Consider the following 18,418-nt stretch of genomic DNA (forward strand, 5'->3'; position numbering starts at 1 on the left):
GCAGAGGACAAATTCTAACAAAGTGAGTGCTCTCTCTTGGGGATGCAGGGAGAAAGATGGAGCCATGAAAGATTAATGGCAGCAGCTGTTTGAGTCACTAAACTCAGCAAGAGCCACATCACTCATCAACACCCAAACCGAGGGAAGGAAAGGTGACGGAATGACTGAGCTCTTCATGGGCTATAAACAATACCATTTCTGATCACATTTTACCCTTCATTACATGTATGATTCTCGTCTGGGTGATTTGAGGTTATAATCTGGCTTTCCCAAAATCCTGTGATTTAGTTGTGGATGGAGGTTAGCCGTTTCTGTGGCAACATCTTGCACATTTAAACCTTTAACCCGTGTTCTGTGCTACTGTGTACATCACTGGTGTCTAAAGGAAGAAGCATTTGGCACATAATCCTAGTTAGTGGAAGCTGGTGATTATGTGTCATAGTGGCTGTGTCCAAGAGCTTAAAATTGTTACCTGAGGTAGGAAGGCAACAAGCACTTCCAAATCCAATGTTTGCGTCACATCATGTCTACTGAGATGTGTGGTAGGTTTTTGAAGATAAAATAGATACACCCTTGCTGTCTATGATATCCCACAATATAATGATATCCTGTGTGTGTGGTTCAGCACAACTTATTGTCCAAGCTCTTGCCATATCTAGAGCCCAAGGTAGCGTATGTCACGCCTCTTTTCATCAAATTGCACTGGATGCCATTAGTAGCTCACGTAAAGTTCAAGGCATTTATGCTTCCACCGATCCTCGCTGGTGGAACAACCTACTGAACTCCACCCGAGCAGCTGATTCTCTAACTATTTTCAAGAAACATCTAAAGACGCATCTCTTCTGTGAACAGCTGACCCGATCCTACTAATGCACTACTATCTTCTTTCTTAATGATAAAAAAAATACAAATAAATTATCACTTCATTCTTTCACCACTGTTTCTCACCTTCACCCTACTTGTACTTCAGAGCAATTTTAAACTTTTGTATTGCAGCACTTTTCATGTTATTGCCTCCTTTTGACAAATCACTTTTGCTGTATTCCTCATTTGTAAGTCGCTTTGGATAAAAGCGTCTGCTAAATGAATAAATGTAAGTGTAAAAATGGAAATTCTCTCATCATTTACCCTCCCTCATATCAATCCATACACATATGACTTACTCTCTTCTGAGGAACACAAAAGGAGAAATGTCATTTTTGCCGTACTTTTGTGTTTCACTTAAAAATGTTAGTCATATGGGTTTGGAACATATGAAGGTGTGTTAATGATGATGGAATTTTCATTTTTGTATTTTTTATTTCATTTGCTTGGTCATGTCTAAAGCTCACCTGAATTTGTTCTAGATCATTTGACTTTATGTTATGGTGCCTTTAGAGGTACCTTCATACAATAATGCTGCCTCCAAAGTTATTGACTGACTAGACAGTGAGGCAGTATGGCAGCTGCATTTGGTTTTGGACACAGCTGTTATTGAAGATTACACTCACCTTGGCAGGAAGGAGGATGTCCGTCCATCTGTAGCCTTTCCCCTAGCCTGCATGTCAGAATCTCACTCCCCACTAGAGTGAATCCAGGGTGACAACGATACCATATAATATCACCTGAAAGACAAAGAGAGACAGAGGGAAGGAGGCAAAAGGAATGAAAGAGAGAGAGAGAGAGAGTGAGAGAGAGAGAGAGAGCGAGAGAGAGAGAGAGAGAGAAAGAGAGAGACTTAGAATGATTAAGCGTCTGTTTAATTAGGTGGGACAGCTAACCTGCATGGCTTTAATGGAGACAGATGCCAGTAATATGGTGGTGGTGAAATATACATATATTTTAATGTTAAACCTGAAGAGTTGATAATTGATCTGTAAAACAGCAGTGTCTGCAGCCCTGGCTAATGAATTCCTTGTATTGGCATTGCATGAAAACCTCCCCACCCCCCACATTCCTTCACCTCCAGAATCTATCTAAAAATAATGATGCGTAAGCACCTGAAGAACATCAAAAGTATGACGAACTGGAGTGTTCCTATGCGGAGGAGCATTCCGATGCAGTGCCAGTGTCTAGGCAACAGGGCAAGGTGAATCCATCTTGCTTACAGTACTGGCCTAATTTCTGTACCGCCAATCATAAAAGCCAGACTTGATATTTCAGAATGCCTGAATGCCTGGGGGCGAGAACTCAAGCTATGAACGGTTCTCTTATTTAGGGTACTAATTTAGTTGTCACTTTGGCATTGGGGGAATATAACAGTAGGCTGACTGGAATGACTCTTGTAACAGGTGGATTAGGTGTATAGGAGGTAAAAGATAGTACATTTATATAAGAGCATGTACAGGTGAATTTGTATAGTGATTAAATATTTTGCTGTCACTTCTAGTCTGCACATTAAAGTGAGAAAGGAGTATTTTAACATTAAACAAATTCTAACCTTTATCTGTGGGCAAATTGTTCACAGCACAAACTTGGTTTACTGTAAAGGGGTCATGTTATGAGGAATCAAAATTTCCTTGATATTTTGACATATTAAAAGGACACTGTAAAATTAAAACAAACTGTACATTTCAGAACTCAAACCTTTTTGTGACGTCAGGATGTGGTGTACATCTGACACCACATTTTTGTTTATTTGCTCTGCAAAGATGTTAGCCAGTCATAACAGTGTATGTATATTGAAGTCTTAAAGGGGGACATAGCACAGAAACCAAACATTATAGACACACGGCCAGAGACAGGGTGGAGTAATACTACAATATGTCTACTTTTAGTGCAAAAAACTTTACTAATATTATAAGTGAACCTCAAAGAAAAATAAATGCATGATGTAACCCCTTTAAGCTACAGTAACACTTCAGAGTCAGTATCACTTTTTGCAACCATACACTATAACAAATTGCAGTAGTTTTTACAGCAAAATTCTACAGAAATGTAATGTTTTAACATTTTACAATTTGCAACTGTAATTCGCAATGCATTATGGGTCAATAAATGTATTACAGTAGCTAACAATACATTTCCATGTCAACTGTAAATTAATTTACAGGTATAAGGTGTTGTGAATATAGTTCATGCATTTTACAATAATATAATGTGATGTGGCATTATGGGATTGCACGGGCTACACTCAAGTTTGAAATCATTGGTGGACTGGAGCAGCACAACATCTGCTGAGTGAAGAGAACTATTCAGAATATGTGGTACGTTTATTTGAATTTACGTCAGGAATTGAAAATAACATATTTTTAAACCCGCTAAAATGCTTATTTTATTGAATGTCACATGGAAGGTATAAGCAATCCATATTTTGAACAGAAACAAATATACATAACATTATAATGTGAAACGTAGTGAATTATAGCCATTCATAGTTGAAAACAGCGTGATATGACGATATTCGGATGTAAAAGTCATCCGCTTTACATTTTTTTGTTATGTTATGTTTGCTGTTATTACATGGTGTAAACATTGTATGTGAAATCAGATTTAGCTGTTGAAGATCATTAGTAAATGTAGTAAATGATGCAATTTTCTCATTTTTTTCTGTTGCACATTCTTTGGGCACGTGGAGGAGATTGTGATTCTGTTTCCAGTTGGTTGCAGAGCGGTTCACAATCAGTGAGTATTGGACATGTCAAGCGATCGCTGATTTTTGACTGAATTATTGAATTATACGTTTTTACTTTATAGTGTTTACATTGTAATATGTTGTAGATGACTGTATATTTTATTTCCCTTATCTGTTTATATGAGCAGTTGGAAGCATTTTGGTAACACTTTACACCAAGGTTGCATATGTTAACATCACTTAATGCATTAGTTAACATTAACTAATGCTGTATAAAAATTGTTATTCATTGTTAATTTTGGCCTAATTTATATCTTAATGTTAGTTCAAGCTTGTTATTTTCTCATCCTTTATGTCATCTCAAACTCTTAGGACCTTTTATCTTCTGCAGAACACAAACTAAGTAATTTTTATGGAGATATGATGTGAATATATCTGTACATGTCAATGGGAAAAACCTACAAGCTCCAAAAACGACATAAAGGTAATCCATATGACTCAAGTGGTTTAATCCATGTCTTCTGAAGCGTGTACAGCGCTCTGCGCACGCGCCAAGTGTGAGGAAGTGTTATCAAGCTTCAAATCATGATCACGCCTTGGAGACGTGTATGACTTTCCTTCTTCAGCAGAACCGAAATAAAGATTTTTATAAGCTCATTTCAGCTCTTTTTGTCCATACAAAGCAAGTAAACTGGTGCCATCAGGCTGCTGGCTATTTGACGGTCCAAAAGTCATATTTAGGCAGCATAAAAGTAATCCATTTGACTCCAGTCGATCAATTAATGTCTTCTGTAGGAAATCGATAGGTTTGTGTAAGAAATACATACACATCTGGGATGGCTTAAAGGTAAGTAAATCATGAGAAGATTTTCATTTTTGGGTGAACGAACCCTTTAAATCTTGGAAATGTTGGACCCCAATGACTTGCATTGTTTGGACAAACAGACATTATATCTCCATCAAAATATCCTTGTGTTCAGAAGAAAATCATATGAGTTTGAGACGTTTACTAATGCATTAAAGAATGTTATCACATACACCTTTTAATGTTAAGAAATGTGTTAGTAGTATATATTAACATTAACCAAGATTGTAAAAGGGGGGTGTTCATTGTTAGTTTGTATTAACAAATGCAAACGCATTGTAAAGCATTACAGTTATTTGTTACTGAACTCTAGGGGTGGGCGATATACTGGTAGACATGATAAACCGGTAGAAATTTGCCAACCCGTATACATTTTGGAAAATTGCCACATGAGAAATGTGTACAGCACATACGCACGCATTACACACTCTGTCGGATAAATGGAGGAAGGCGGAGGGACTGCTCATTCCTCAAATTCATTTCAATGAGAAGATAAGAGGCGATTATGAAGGAAAAAGTGCATCCTTCATGATGTGGAATTGGTCTGGCTTTAGAAAACACGATACTGAACAGAAAACAGCGACTTGCAAGGTTTGTACATTGTGTATGTCGATGTATCTATGTGTGCGTATATATCATTGGTCAGGGCTTCACGTGAGACTGATAGAAATAATGAAAGGCAGTTTTTCAGTGACAGCTGCATGTGTCATTAGATGAAAAGCTTGTCTAGAACACGAGAAAAACTACACTGAATCCGCTTCTGCGGCAAATTCAATGACATTCATCCTGCGATCCAAACATGCCTCCCATCCAAACACATGCAGCTATGTTTTGTGTGAGTGTTGCATAAGCAGTCTGAAACATGCAAGTGTGCGCAAGTATTGAAGTCATCCCAGTCCCTCCATTTGTGCTCACAGAAAAAGTGCAGATCACACCCTTTACTCATTCTGGTTTCTCTCGAAGTCAAGTGGATTTTTTAAATACACATCAAAACCCTTTCTAAAATTCTGTTTGAATGATTACTAAAAATACATAGAGCCTAATTATGTGTTTTATTTATGAATATTTTCTTTATTTATGTTATTTTACTTTTTGCATTGCTTTGAGAAGATGTTAAGTTTTTTGAGGAAGGTTATAACAATAATCATAATAATAACAATAATAATATTAACAACAACAATAATAATAATAAACAGAAAAAGAAGAAAATTGGTGCACATCATCAGACTGAAATGTGGTATTTAATTGTATTGTTTTTCAAGTTTGCATACTATATATGCAAAATGATTTTCAAGCTCAAAATAAAGAGAAAATTATATAAGATGAAGAAGTTTTCATTTATAAAGTATTTAATTCATTGACTGGATTACTCAAAATTACACATTGTGACATGGCTTAATATATAATAATATTTTATTGATTTTTCAGAAAAATTTAACTATATCTGATATATATAGTTAGTGTGATATAAAATTACTCATATCGTGATATAGGATTTTGGTCATATCGCCCACCCCTATGTTTCATCAAATTCTGCACATTGCATCCTAAAGCTTCTGCATGTGTTTTTATGAATGATTTTTGCGCAGATGTTTTCTTTGAATCAACACACCCACTGGCACCAAGAATCGGAAAAGGTCACAGAGAAGAGGTGTGTACTCTTCTCAAAAGGTTAATGGACTGAATGATTAAGCAAGTACAGTAGTTTCAAATGTATTTAAACCAGGACACTTCTATCAAAAGACACTTTTGCCTTGATCTACATAAGTAAATCTCTTTCTCCAACATGTTAACGAGTTAATTAAAAGTTGTTTGTTTACACATCCACATGTAGTCTGTAATACCTAACCATTTTATTTGGATATGATGTTGTATTAAGTTGAAACAATGTCACTGTGCCTTGCATTTGCTTAATGACCAAATATGCTGTCAGTTTTAATAAATTTTTTACTTGCAGCATCTTTGACTTTGGTTTTATTGATTTGTAGATTTGTAAAGAAATTCAAATACAGTTTATTCTAAAATGTTAATGAATTTACCAGAAAAATGTGGCAAACAATATATTACAGTTTGCTATTGTAATAGATCATGTTTCCCAGCAATTTACTGTAAAACTATTTTACAGCAACATTTTGACCTTTTGGGTATTTACAGGATTTATATTGCCAGGTAACTATTGTAATTCCGTATAATTACAAAAAATAACTGTAAAGTAAATTACTAGTTTAATTCAATGTTACTGTAAAAAACAACAACAAACTACTGTATTTCACATACAACAGTTAGCTGTAAATTGCTTTCCAGTATTATGCTGTAATTTGTTTTACAGCAGTTACATTAACATATTTACAGTACTTTGTTGGCAACTTTTTTGCCAGGTAATTCCTGTTAATTCTACAGTAAATTTTTTACAGTGTATGTAATAGGAATGCAGTGTATTCATACCTATCTCTAACTCATTGTCCTCCATCAGGATATCTGCGTTTGCCACTTCTGATGGAGGTTGGCACACTCGTAACTGGTAGGCTGTAGAGAAAGACAAGGAAAGATGAGATGACAAAGTTTAAAAGGATTCAAACACTTCATGCTGTCTGTCTGACAGTTGCAAATACGTGAAAGTGCTGTAAGCGGTTTCAGCCATTTTGCTAACCTCTGACATTTTGAAAACTTCAACCACACACCCTCTATCCAGAACCCTACACACTAAAGACATGACAGATTTGGTCCCCCCAATCTTGAATATTTGGTTGCATCCTTGTGTGTATATGTCTTTATACATAGGCCCAAAAAGTATTTGGACACTTAAAGGGATAGTTCACCCAAAAATGATTCATCCCAGATATTGTAATAACAGTTTTCTGCAGAACACAAACAAAGATTTTTAGAAGAATTTCCCAGCTCTGTCAGTCCATACAATGCAAGTGAATGGTGACCAGACATTTTAAGCTCCAAATATCACAGAAAGGCAATATAAATTTAATCCATAAAAATCTAGTGGTTAAATCCATTTCTTCATAAGTAATATGATAGGTGTGGTTGATAAAGGATCAATATTTAAGTCATTTTTTTTTTTTACCATAAATTTTTGGTAAAATAAGGACTTAATATCTGTTTCTCACACACACCTATCATATCGCTTCAGAAGACATGGATTTAAACACTGGAGTCTTATGGATTACTTTTATGTGGCCTTTATGTGATTTTTGGAGCTTCACATGTCTGGTCACCATTCATTTGCATTGTATGGACCTACAGAACTAAGATATTCTTCCAAACATCTTTGTTTGTAGACTGCAGAAGAAAGAAAGTCATACACATCTGGAATGGCATGAGGGTGTGTAAATGATGAGAGAATTTTCATTTCTGGGTGAACTATCCCTTTAAGTCACACTTAAAATTTATGAATTCAGTTGTAAATATTGACATGCTTATGTTAGATACCAAATGGCATCTGCAAACAAATTATTCTAGAAATGTCCCAGGACAAAGAGTTTTCGGAACCATCTTTGCAAATACTTTTAACCAACTGTGATCTTTAGTGCATGTATGCAGTCAGTTCCCCTAAAGTTCCCTCACAGATGTCCTATCAGAGTAACCATAGGTGTAGTTCATCACATTAACTATGAACAAGTTCCATTAAAGTTTTGCAACCAGAAAGTGTCAAAATATTTATCAAACTTCTTTATGTAAAATGTCTTGCTTGAAAATTGTTTGTGCTATATTTCTTTCAAATAAATGCCACTTGGTTTGATATTTTGTTCAATAATGCAAAGACATTCATACATTTTAAATGAGGCTTATGTTTCCAAATACATTTTGGGGTGTGCAGGGTTGTGCTGGCATCCAGACAGTACTAATGACAGAGGAACCTGCCATGACAGATAATGATGAGATTAAGTAGGGTGACACTCAGGCTCATGGAAGGGTGACTATCACAGCAATCTATGTGTCTCCAGAATGGTCCTGCTCAGCACTGTTAGTATGGAGCCTCATCAATTGTTCACATCTATTACTGGCAAATAGATACACGCAGATACATGCCCTAGCAAGTGAGCATGATGCTACAATCGCTAAGAACAAAACATGAGAAACCGACATGCATAATAAGTGAATCACTTACTGCAAGAAGAAAATATATGAGAAATGCATTTGTTCTGCGGGTATAATAACATGGCAGCCTTTCTTTTACAATATATAGATAAGTATTGATGATAATTACCGAGTAGCTTTGCACAGCACAATTGGTGTGCTAATTATTCTAATGTTAATGAAATCAGTGAATGCAACAGGACCTTGGAACACACAAGCTGAATCCAGGTTCGACGTGAAGCTATAATTGTCGAAACTTCAGACTGATTAAGATGGATGTCAGAAGCCTTTGAGCTCCTTGCCTTGAGGACATCAGGAACTGACAAGTGGAAGCAGAAGACACTGGCTTTATATTCTCTTGTCTAATGGTGAGCCAAGCTTTCGGAAGTCTGATTGGAAAAACACTAATTAATTATTAAGGGACACTTAGCATGTGGCGGATTTTCAGCTTTTTGCTGATGAGTTCCCTGTTGTGTTTGGGGTAAGTGGCCAAAATGGAACAGCAACAAAAAGGGTAGCCTGGAGAGCTGAGCATAGAAGCTCTGATCGATAGCCAAGTGGCTAAAGTCACAAGTTTACTTCCCATGAAGAGGCTTTTCAAGGGAGTGTGAAACAGGAGGGGGAAAATGAACATGAAACTTAAAAAGGATATATCACCCAAAAATGAAAATTGTCATTATTTTCTCGCTTTAATGTTGTTGGAAACCCATGTGACATTCTTTCTTCCACAAAAGTCTCAGTCATTTTTGGGCAAAATAATCTTTTAAGCAATAACCTTTTGTTCTTTTTTCTTGAGTTTTTCTGTAATGAATCAAGGAGCAAGGGAGGTGGAAGTGGATAGCTTATGTATTTCTGAGATCCATTAGAATTAGACTTTGGAATTAAGTCATAAAAATAGGCTTCTTGGTGCTTCCCCAACCTCTTTGATGTCCTTGGTGTCTGGACAGAATATTGAGTAAAGTCCCGCTAATAAACCTGAGTGAATTTGAAGGGGCCTGATATCTGCATTCGAGAGCCCATTTCGAGCTCATAATCATATTCCATAGATTCCTGTCTAAGGTGCTTTGGCTAGATTAGCTTTAAAACACTAGAGGATGCAACATCAGAGAGCAGATTGGCAGGCCCGACAGAGCCAAATATGATTAGATAACATACTAAATACTGGATGAATATTTCAGTTTAATGGCTAGTAATTTCTACTAATCCATATCAAAGCGGATGGTTGGAAATAAAGTTTGTCTTTCAACTCAGTGTCCCATTTACTCCAAATCAAAAAGAATCAAAGTTAAACTCATTATGATGGAGCGGCATATTCCCAGGGCAAATCTGAGTAAATATAGACACTCCTTTCTCTTTGTTATGCATGCACATCACAGTCTAAAGCATCTGCAGAAGGAAAATGAGTCATTTGCAATTCTCATTCAATCCACAAAAGATGGGCAGAGAAACAAAACCTATGGAGTGATATAACAATATGTTTTGGAGAATAAAACCTTAAAAAAAAAAAAAAAAAAAAAAAAAGGCTTTACAACTGCCAACACACAGATTTACACCCCAATATAAAATCGTGACACACAACATTAAACATACATATAAAATTGATAAGTCCCACTCTAAATTCTGATTGGATAAGTGATGTTTGAAAATGTTATAAAATTACCACAAACGCTCATCTGTGATTCTATATTAATGTGCCAAGTTGCTAGGTTGTATGGCAAATGCAAACAGCCTACAGTTAGGATAATTAATTAATTATACTACATTGCAGAAATTATTGATATATTTATACCCCTTACCCGTAGTAAAATCAGTGGTTTCTAATGGCTTGTTGCTTTAATAAAGTGTTCATAAGCGCTTTAAGTTAGTGCAACTGAATGTAAATTTTTTAGACTTATCAAAAACCCCATACCTCACCGTATCCTCATAATTAGCATTTCCTAAAAGTGAATAATCAAATTACCACAAACAGCAGATATTTTATGAAACTCTCAAAGCAAAAAATGCCTCTTTATGTATCTAACTGCACAGAATAACATTGGAAAAATTAAGAAAACCAGTGTCAGCCCGAGTATGTGGCTGTACAATTGTGTTTGATGTGATTGTTGGCATGACACATGGCCTGAAATGGCCATTTGCCTCAATGAGTCTCGAGAATCATTAAGCCCGGAGTGACAACTGACACGGGCTGGGGATCAGTATTAAAGCATGTAACAAACCATGAATACTACTCAGAGGCCCAACTTATGTCAATATAATCAGTGTAAATGCAAGCCAGTTTGAGTGCCTGTTAGTTAGAACATAGCTGCATATGTTGTTGGGGAGAGAGGTGAACAAATTAGAAATAATTCAGACACACTGTGTAGACAAACAATTGTTGAAACGGAATGCACCAATTTTATAATACTGTTTGCAGGTCATCCCTGGTTCTGGGCTTGATAAGAGTCTTACACAATTTAGTTAGATTAAAATTAAACAAGTCTAAGCAATAATTTATATAGACATGTGAGTATGTTAAGGTAGTTTACATACAGTATACATGAGGCTGCAAGATCAGAACATGAAACTTGCACTTAGAATCCACTTGACATCAATAGATGAAAGTGTGATAAACACTACATTCTTCACAGTCTTCCAAAGAAACAAAGGATGTAGAACTTAAACAGTTACAGCTGACAAAACTGGCTCAATTGACCTTAGTCATGGTAGATGCCATATTAATTTGACGTGAATGAAAATGAGGATGTGGATGGAAATATATTCTGTTTATTGGGTAAAACAGTCTTAAAGGGATAGTTCACCAAAAAATGAAAATTCTCATCATTTACTCACATTCATGCCATCCCAGATGTGTATGACTTACTTTCTTCTGCTGAACACAAACGAAGGTCCATACAATGCAAGTGAATGGTGGCCAGAACTTTAAAGGTCTAAAAATCACATAAAGGCAGCATAATGGCAAAAGTAATCCATATGACTCCAGTGGTTAAATTCATATCTTCAGAAGTGATATGCTAGGTGTGGGTGAGAAACAGATCAATATTTAATATATTTTTTACTCTAAATTCTCCTCCCTGCCCAGTAGGTGGCAATATGCACAAAAATACAAATCACCAAAAACAAATGAAGAATGTGAAAGTGGATATTTATAACAAAAATGACTTAAATATTGATATGTTTCTATTATATCGCTTCTGAAGACTTATGCTGCCTTTATAAGCTTTTTGGACCTTCAAAGTTCTGGCCACTATTCACTTGCATTGTATGAACATACAGAGGTGAGATATTCTTATAAAAATCTTCATTTGTGTTCAGCAGAAGAAAGAAAGTCATACATATTTGGGATGCACGAGGGTGAGTAAATGATGAGTGAATTTTAATTTTGGGTGAACTATCCCTTTAATGTCTTTGATCTAATGTCCAGGTCTATGTCCAGTTTTCACAACCCATGCTTTCCAAGGTTTTTGATAAATATAAAAAAGTATGATAAATTGGGTGGAATGTAATTCTATTCCTCACAGCCTCATTTACATTTCCGTCAAATAAAATATGGTGTCTTCTGTTTTGTGGAGGGGGTAACTGATTTGGTATTCAGAGGTTTGTATCAACGACGTGGCATGGAGGGTGGAGTATGTGCTCAGACATGCCCACCACTGAGTATTTTAACCCTTGTTTCCAGTCACTTCTATATTCTCCTGTTCAATAAAAGCCAAATGCCTGTACATATATAAAAAAAAGGAGAGTCTCACCATGGTAACTCAGCACAAAGAAACCACTTCCACTGAAGTCGCTGTGAAACTTGATGAGAATCTGATTTGATGTGCTGTAGACCGACTCCAGCGCTGTGTTACCACTGAACTGACCAATCTGTGGAGAGCTCTGGTCTGGACCATCCCTGCAAAAATTTGAAATAGAAACATTTTATTCATGACTAATCTAGAATTATTGAACTGATTTTTTAAAATTAAGGCAGGCCTAACTCATTTAATGTTATAAAAATACAGTATATTGATACAACGTTGTGTGGTCTGAAACAGCTATTAAAAACTCTAGTAAATCAATAGTTTTCAGTTGGGATTGTGTGTCACAAGGACAGAAGAAAAACGCAAGGGTTTCCAAAAGTGAAGCTCATTTTTGGGTAAAGTATTCCTTTAACTTTTCGCTAAAATGTACTCTAACATAGACATCCATTGAGCAGTGAGAATTTCAGACAGATGGGTCCAATTGTGCTTTCAGAAATCCAATTCGCTTGTTTTCAAACTGACTTTTTACACCCTCAGAATGCATCTTAAGCATGTTCTCATACACTTACTCTATACAGTAGCCCAGCAAAAAATGTGATTATGCAATTACACTGGGAGAAAATAAATGAAATATTTCGTGGTTTAAGTCTGATTTCCACTGTAGTATATTACTTAAGGTTGCCTTTATGAACCATAAAGTATCTGAAATGGAACTTTAACCCAGTGGCCTAACAAATATAATGACTATGCAATTACATGGAGAACAAATAAACTATGTGCTTCATAGTTTAAGACTGATCGCTGCACAGTTTATCGGTGAACGCTGCTTTTATGAGCCATAGTGTCTGAAATGGGACTTTAAGCGAAGACAGCAATATTTTCCCTATTATTGACTGAAAGAAACTATGAGCTAGATGCTCAGCTCCAAAATAGACAGTCATTTCTATGTGTCTTGCAGTTTATTAAGCTCTCCTCCTTCCATATCTAGCTATCTCTTTACAATAAGCAGCCCAGCAGAAATGCATGGTGGTTTTGTGCTAAAGTCTTTGTTGTACTGTACATCTACGATATAGGGCTGGACTAATGAACCAAAAGACATTGTTTTATAGGTCACCTATGATACATGAGATGGTCACAGGAGCAGCACACTAAGTAACTGATATAGTATCCAAAGAGAAAGCTAGACAGAATGGTGTATACTTGTATGATTTATTAAATGTATATGGTATTTTAGGTTTCAGGAGAGATTGAAGCACTTCAACTAACAATGTAAATACAATCTCTATTCCAAACAGTGCAGAGCAAAAAAAAAAAAAAAAAGAGGAAAGAAATGCAATAATGTAACCTCTATTTCTGCTGAAAATGCATTATTTAAAACAACCAAGTGCAGGGTGTGCAGAAGCCATTAATAAATAAAAATACCCTCTGGAATTTTACTTAAACAAGAGGGACCTCTGATATGAGAAGTGAACAGATTACATTAATTATTGGATTCATCCTGGGTTTCATTCAATGCATTATTCCATCTCCCCCGCAACTGGGCGTCACAGTGATGTGAAGGACGATTAGCCAAAAGCTTCAGCTATTTCAAAACACCGAACGGCCTGAACTGACTCTGTGAGGACAAACGCCTGTCATTGTCAGTACCTCCTTTAGAAATATATCAATAACATAAATAGTGGGATCCAAAACCTGGAGACCACTAGTTAAAATGCTTCAATTTTGCATTTTTAAATATGATTTAATTCAGGTCTAGAGTGAAAATTGAAATTATAAAAATGTTTTAATGAATTTCAACATTTCATAGAATTTGGTATGTCAATCTTTTGCTTTAATGACAGCTTGAGTTCAAAACCTGATGATCCATGTTATCCCAGCATGATCTGAGAAAATTCCAAAAAGCATCTTGTGTGCTGATCTTTTGTAATGAGTTAACATGGTCAAAGTCACAAATTTTCTAATATTTGATTGGTGACTGAGAAATATAGGAGAATCTTAAATATTTCTTCTTCATTTTGTGTCATAGATAATCTTTTTCAAAATTCTAAAACTTCAAAGTTGAAAAGAAATCAAAGATTTCTTATGCGGTCTCCAACTTTTACACCCCACTGCACAACAATAACTTAAAAAGTTGCATGCTGTGTTACAAAAAATATCTTGAGGCCTATGTTGTTTCTCCAAAGCCTGGGGGATGCATTTAGGAACTTTTTACTCAAAGCACTCTAAGCATAAAATCTAAATTGTTGTTTGATTATTCTTTAATTATGTGATTATATTGATCTTGCTAAACCTCCAAATAAATTTTTTTTGTTTGAAGACACACTTTAGAGTCTCACATGTGTATTTAAAACACCAAAGCAAATGGGCTTACTTTCCATGAGGAGACAAACCCAGTAGCCATTGAAGGCAAATAAAGTGCAGCATACCCAATTAGCAAAATCTTCTCATGAAAGCTTAAAAAGACAACACTCAGAAGGCAAATGAATGCAAAGGAAATCTGGAACCCTGATAGTTTGCTGAAACGTATAATACATTTATAGTTAAGTAAATGTTAAACTAAAATTTAAAGGTTAAATATACATATTACATATACGTACATCACATTTTTATCTCTACATTTCCATGACTTTCCATTACCTTTCCAGTTGCTCGTTATTACTGGATTAGGACAGTTTGATTTAGACTGATTTGCTGATTTAGACCAACTTTTTCCATTTCAAGACACTATGTTGGTACGCAAAAGCAAAAACTGAATATAATCCTGAAAATTGACCCCTAAATGCTTTGCAAATTGAGTTGAGGGATACTGTGATGCCTAGCCAAGCAAACGGGGTGGCAGCTAGCCCTGAAAGTGGTTTTGTTGGATTTAAAAGATACAAGTGTGCTTTGGTGCTCTCCAAGGGACCACAAAGCGGTTTTGCACACAGAAAGTGAATGTCTTGCTTTCAAGGACGTTTTGCGTTTGGCCACAATAGACCCTCTGTTCCTATGGCTCAGAAGCAGTCTTGAAACACGTTTGCAATCATTTATCCACAATTGTGGTCCCATCTCTCAACAGAGGAGGCCTACTTCTTACTGTGCCATTATTATTGATCATAGTCTGATGAATATTCATTTATTCCTAACAAGTTCATCATCACATATTCATGAGATTCATTTGAGAGTTTACCACACGGTGATGTAGTCGTAGATTGGCTCTGTGCTGAGGACAGTGAAGTTGATGTAGATGCCATTTCCAGGGGGCACCCTGACACTCCACACACAATCCTGGAAGTTGGGGTATTCAGCGGGGTGACCAGGAGAAAAGATGGTACCGTTCATAGAGGTGATGTTTCCGCCACACAGAGCTTTTGGAAAGAAATGTTGCAGGAAAAAGTTATGTTATCACCATACATTTTGTTTATAAGTCAGTTAAAGGTACACTCATTTATTTTTCAATTAAAAAGTTCAAGACATGAACTGTATTTACGTCAAATATGGTGATACAGGGCTTAACAATAAGGATGGCCCGCTAACTTGGGGCTTGTGTGAAAAAGATTCAGGCCTGGTAATGGGCCAGTCGCTTTACCTATCGGGCCAGTGCTGCTGTCATTACATCTTGTGTTTGTTGATCATATTTATACACTACTGTTCAAAAGTTTAGGGTCATTTACTCACTCTTTATTTTTTTTTTTTTACATTTTAGAATAATAGTAAAGTCATCACAACTATGGAATAATAGGAATGGAAATATGGAAATTATGTTGTGACTAAAAAAAATCCAAAATAAATCAAAACTAAGTTATATTTTAGCATCTTCAAAGTGGCCACACTTTGCCTAGATTTTGCACTCTTGACATTTTCTCAACCAACTTCTTGAGGTATCACCCTGGGATGCTTTTTAAACAGTATTGAAAAGTACCCCATCTATATGCTGGGCACTTAGTGGCTGCTTTTCTTAATTATTCGGTCCAAATCATCCATTTCAAAAACTTTTTTTTTTTTAAATAAGATTTTAGCTTTGTAATTAAATAAATTAATAAGTTGGCACAATTATATTTTTGCCTACAAAACTAATTTCAAATATTTAAGCATACGCCTTCAGATCAAAAGGTTTTTAAGATCATGAGATCTTAGTTGAGATGAGTTGGTATAGCATGGTGCTAGTAACAGCAAGATCATGGGTTCAATACCCAGGGAACACACAAACTGATAAAATGTATGCCTTGAATGCAATAGAAGTTGCTTTGGATAAAAGGATTAGCCAAATGCATAAATGTAAAAATGTTAAATATGTCACAAAAGTTCCATCATTTATGTTTATGAATAACTGTCATGAGTTACAGTACATTACAACTGCACAATTATCAGCTATTATTGCAAATAAACCTAATAAATGATTTTTGTAAATTGTTTTTTGTAAAGAAAACTTAAATATTTTATTTTCTGACACATATCCAAAAAATGTCACTATAAATAACATTTATAATTTTTGTGGTGTGGCCAGCAAGAATATTGGAAGGGCAATTAAAAATCTACTAGTACTAGTATGACTGGGGCAGTAAAAAAAAGATCCTTACCACTAAGCTCTGTTGATGCACACATTAGATAAATCTAGTCATATCAATGGCCTTGAAAAAGCTGTTTTATTTGATTTATTGGGCCAAATGAGGGCGTGCTAGTGCGTGCCAAGGCCAGTTGCATTCCCACTGTCACTTCTGGGGCTTCATCGTGCATCTGGGCTTTCTCGGGGCCAACGGCCAATGGCCTTTGGCCCGCCGATTACCCTTGGGCCAAACAAGGCCAACTGGGGATTGAGGCGGGGTCAAAGTTAGACTTTCACCGAATTCACCAGGCTGTGTATCCAGTGCACAACGGTACAGGTTCGGGAAAAACTAAAAAGTTGCATGTACAGTACAAATCTGTTAAAACACACAATGGACAAAGTGATGCCCAAAGGAAGAACTTTTCATGGTCGAAACCGTACACGGTGTGCTGGGACATCATCCCACTGTTAGTGGAGAAACCACTCAGGACACCATCACAGGTACAGTCGGTGAGTTGTCAACGCTAACTTATCTTGCAAGCTAGCAAGATATTCTAGATAACTAGATAACATGATACCTCAGCTTGAGCTCCCCTCTTGCTTGTGAAATGGGTGGGGTGTGTGACATTGGCACCAGGGCGGCGTGTTAAGGCCTGGTTTTGGGGCAATGCTGCGGGGCTATTGGCCCAGTGGTGGGAATGCAGATCGATTTTAGTCTCATGGCTCAAGGTCCGAGGCTATTGGCCCCAGCTGGCCAGTTGATAGCCTTGGCTCGCACTGGCCCGATAGTGGAAAAGCGGCTAAGACATGAGTTATTGAAAACCTTTGCATTTATATGATACTGGATCCACACCAATAGGTGTCAGTGTGAAGTCCAAAAACCACTGTGGTCTCCATTGTTTTGTAAGCCGAATAAGAGCCAGCAACACATTAACAAAACATTACTTAGTGCACCTTTTAAGGTTTTATCTTCAAAATGTTATCTCTTAGCTGTGATCGTTATGGAATGACATCAATTCATTGTGCTCTGAAAAATAAAGTTGACCACTGAAGCATTGCATATTTGCTCTTGCTATAAAGATGCGTGGCACTGTTTAACTTTGTGCCTTTAGTAATATTATTAAAATAAGGCAATAAATCTCACTTGCGAGCATATCTCTTACATCAGCGTATAATGTCATCAGCTGTAAGCGACTGGTGACACTTTTATAATAACTTACAACGAGCAGCTGCATGCATGAAAAACTGGGGTCATTCAATTTCAATACCGCATTAAGGCAGGATATGAAGACACCTGCATTTAATAACAGGCCTTGTACCTTCCAGTAAGAACAGTAAGAAGCAGAGAAGAAAAAAACCTACCTTCACAGCGTGGTATAGGATTGTTCCAGTTCCGACTGGTACCATGGAGGCAGGTTAGAGAGGTCTCCCCAATGAGTGAGTAACCAGGTAAGCACTCAAAAGACACCGTCATGCCCACACTAAAGTCACTGCCTATTACAATACCATTCCTGAAGGGTCGGGGGTCAGGACAGCTCTGCAGCTGATAGGCTGGAGAAACAGACAAAAACATATTAATGTGTGAGAAGTGTAAATACAATGGCCCATTTTAACTCCACAGTGCATTTGTGGGTGCATTGCCTTTG

At 36.5% G+C, this 18,418-nt stretch overlaps 1 protein-coding gene across 1 annotated transcript in view; it reads right to left on the reverse strand.

Moving 5' to 3' along the window:
* Positions 1-18,418, reverse strand: part of LOC127425389 (CUB and sushi domain-containing protein 3-like) — a 701,868-nt gene that overhangs the window by 92,695 nt on the left and 590,755 nt on the right. Inside the window, exons 42-46 of the mRNA XM_051671320.1 lie at positions 18,135-18,323; positions 15,417-15,594; positions 12,254-12,399; positions 6,864-6,944; positions 1,491-1,604 (exon numbers count right to left, since the gene is read on the reverse strand). Coding sequence (XP_051527280.1) covers positions 1,491-1,604; positions 6,864-6,944; positions 12,254-12,399; positions 15,417-15,594; positions 18,135-18,323 — 708 coding nt within the window. The remainder of the gene's footprint in view (positions 1-1,490; positions 1,605-6,863; positions 6,945-12,253; positions 12,400-15,416; positions 15,595-18,134; positions 18,324-18,418) is intronic.

Source organism: Myxocyprinus asiaticus, chromosome 34 (genome assembly GCF_019703515.2).
Source record: "Myxocyprinus asiaticus isolate MX2 ecotype Aquarium Trade chromosome 34, UBuf_Myxa_2, whole genome shotgun sequence".
In the NCBI taxonomy this organism is placed as follows: domain Eukaryota; kingdom Metazoa; phylum Chordata; class Actinopteri; order Cypriniformes; family Catostomidae; genus Myxocyprinus; species Myxocyprinus asiaticus.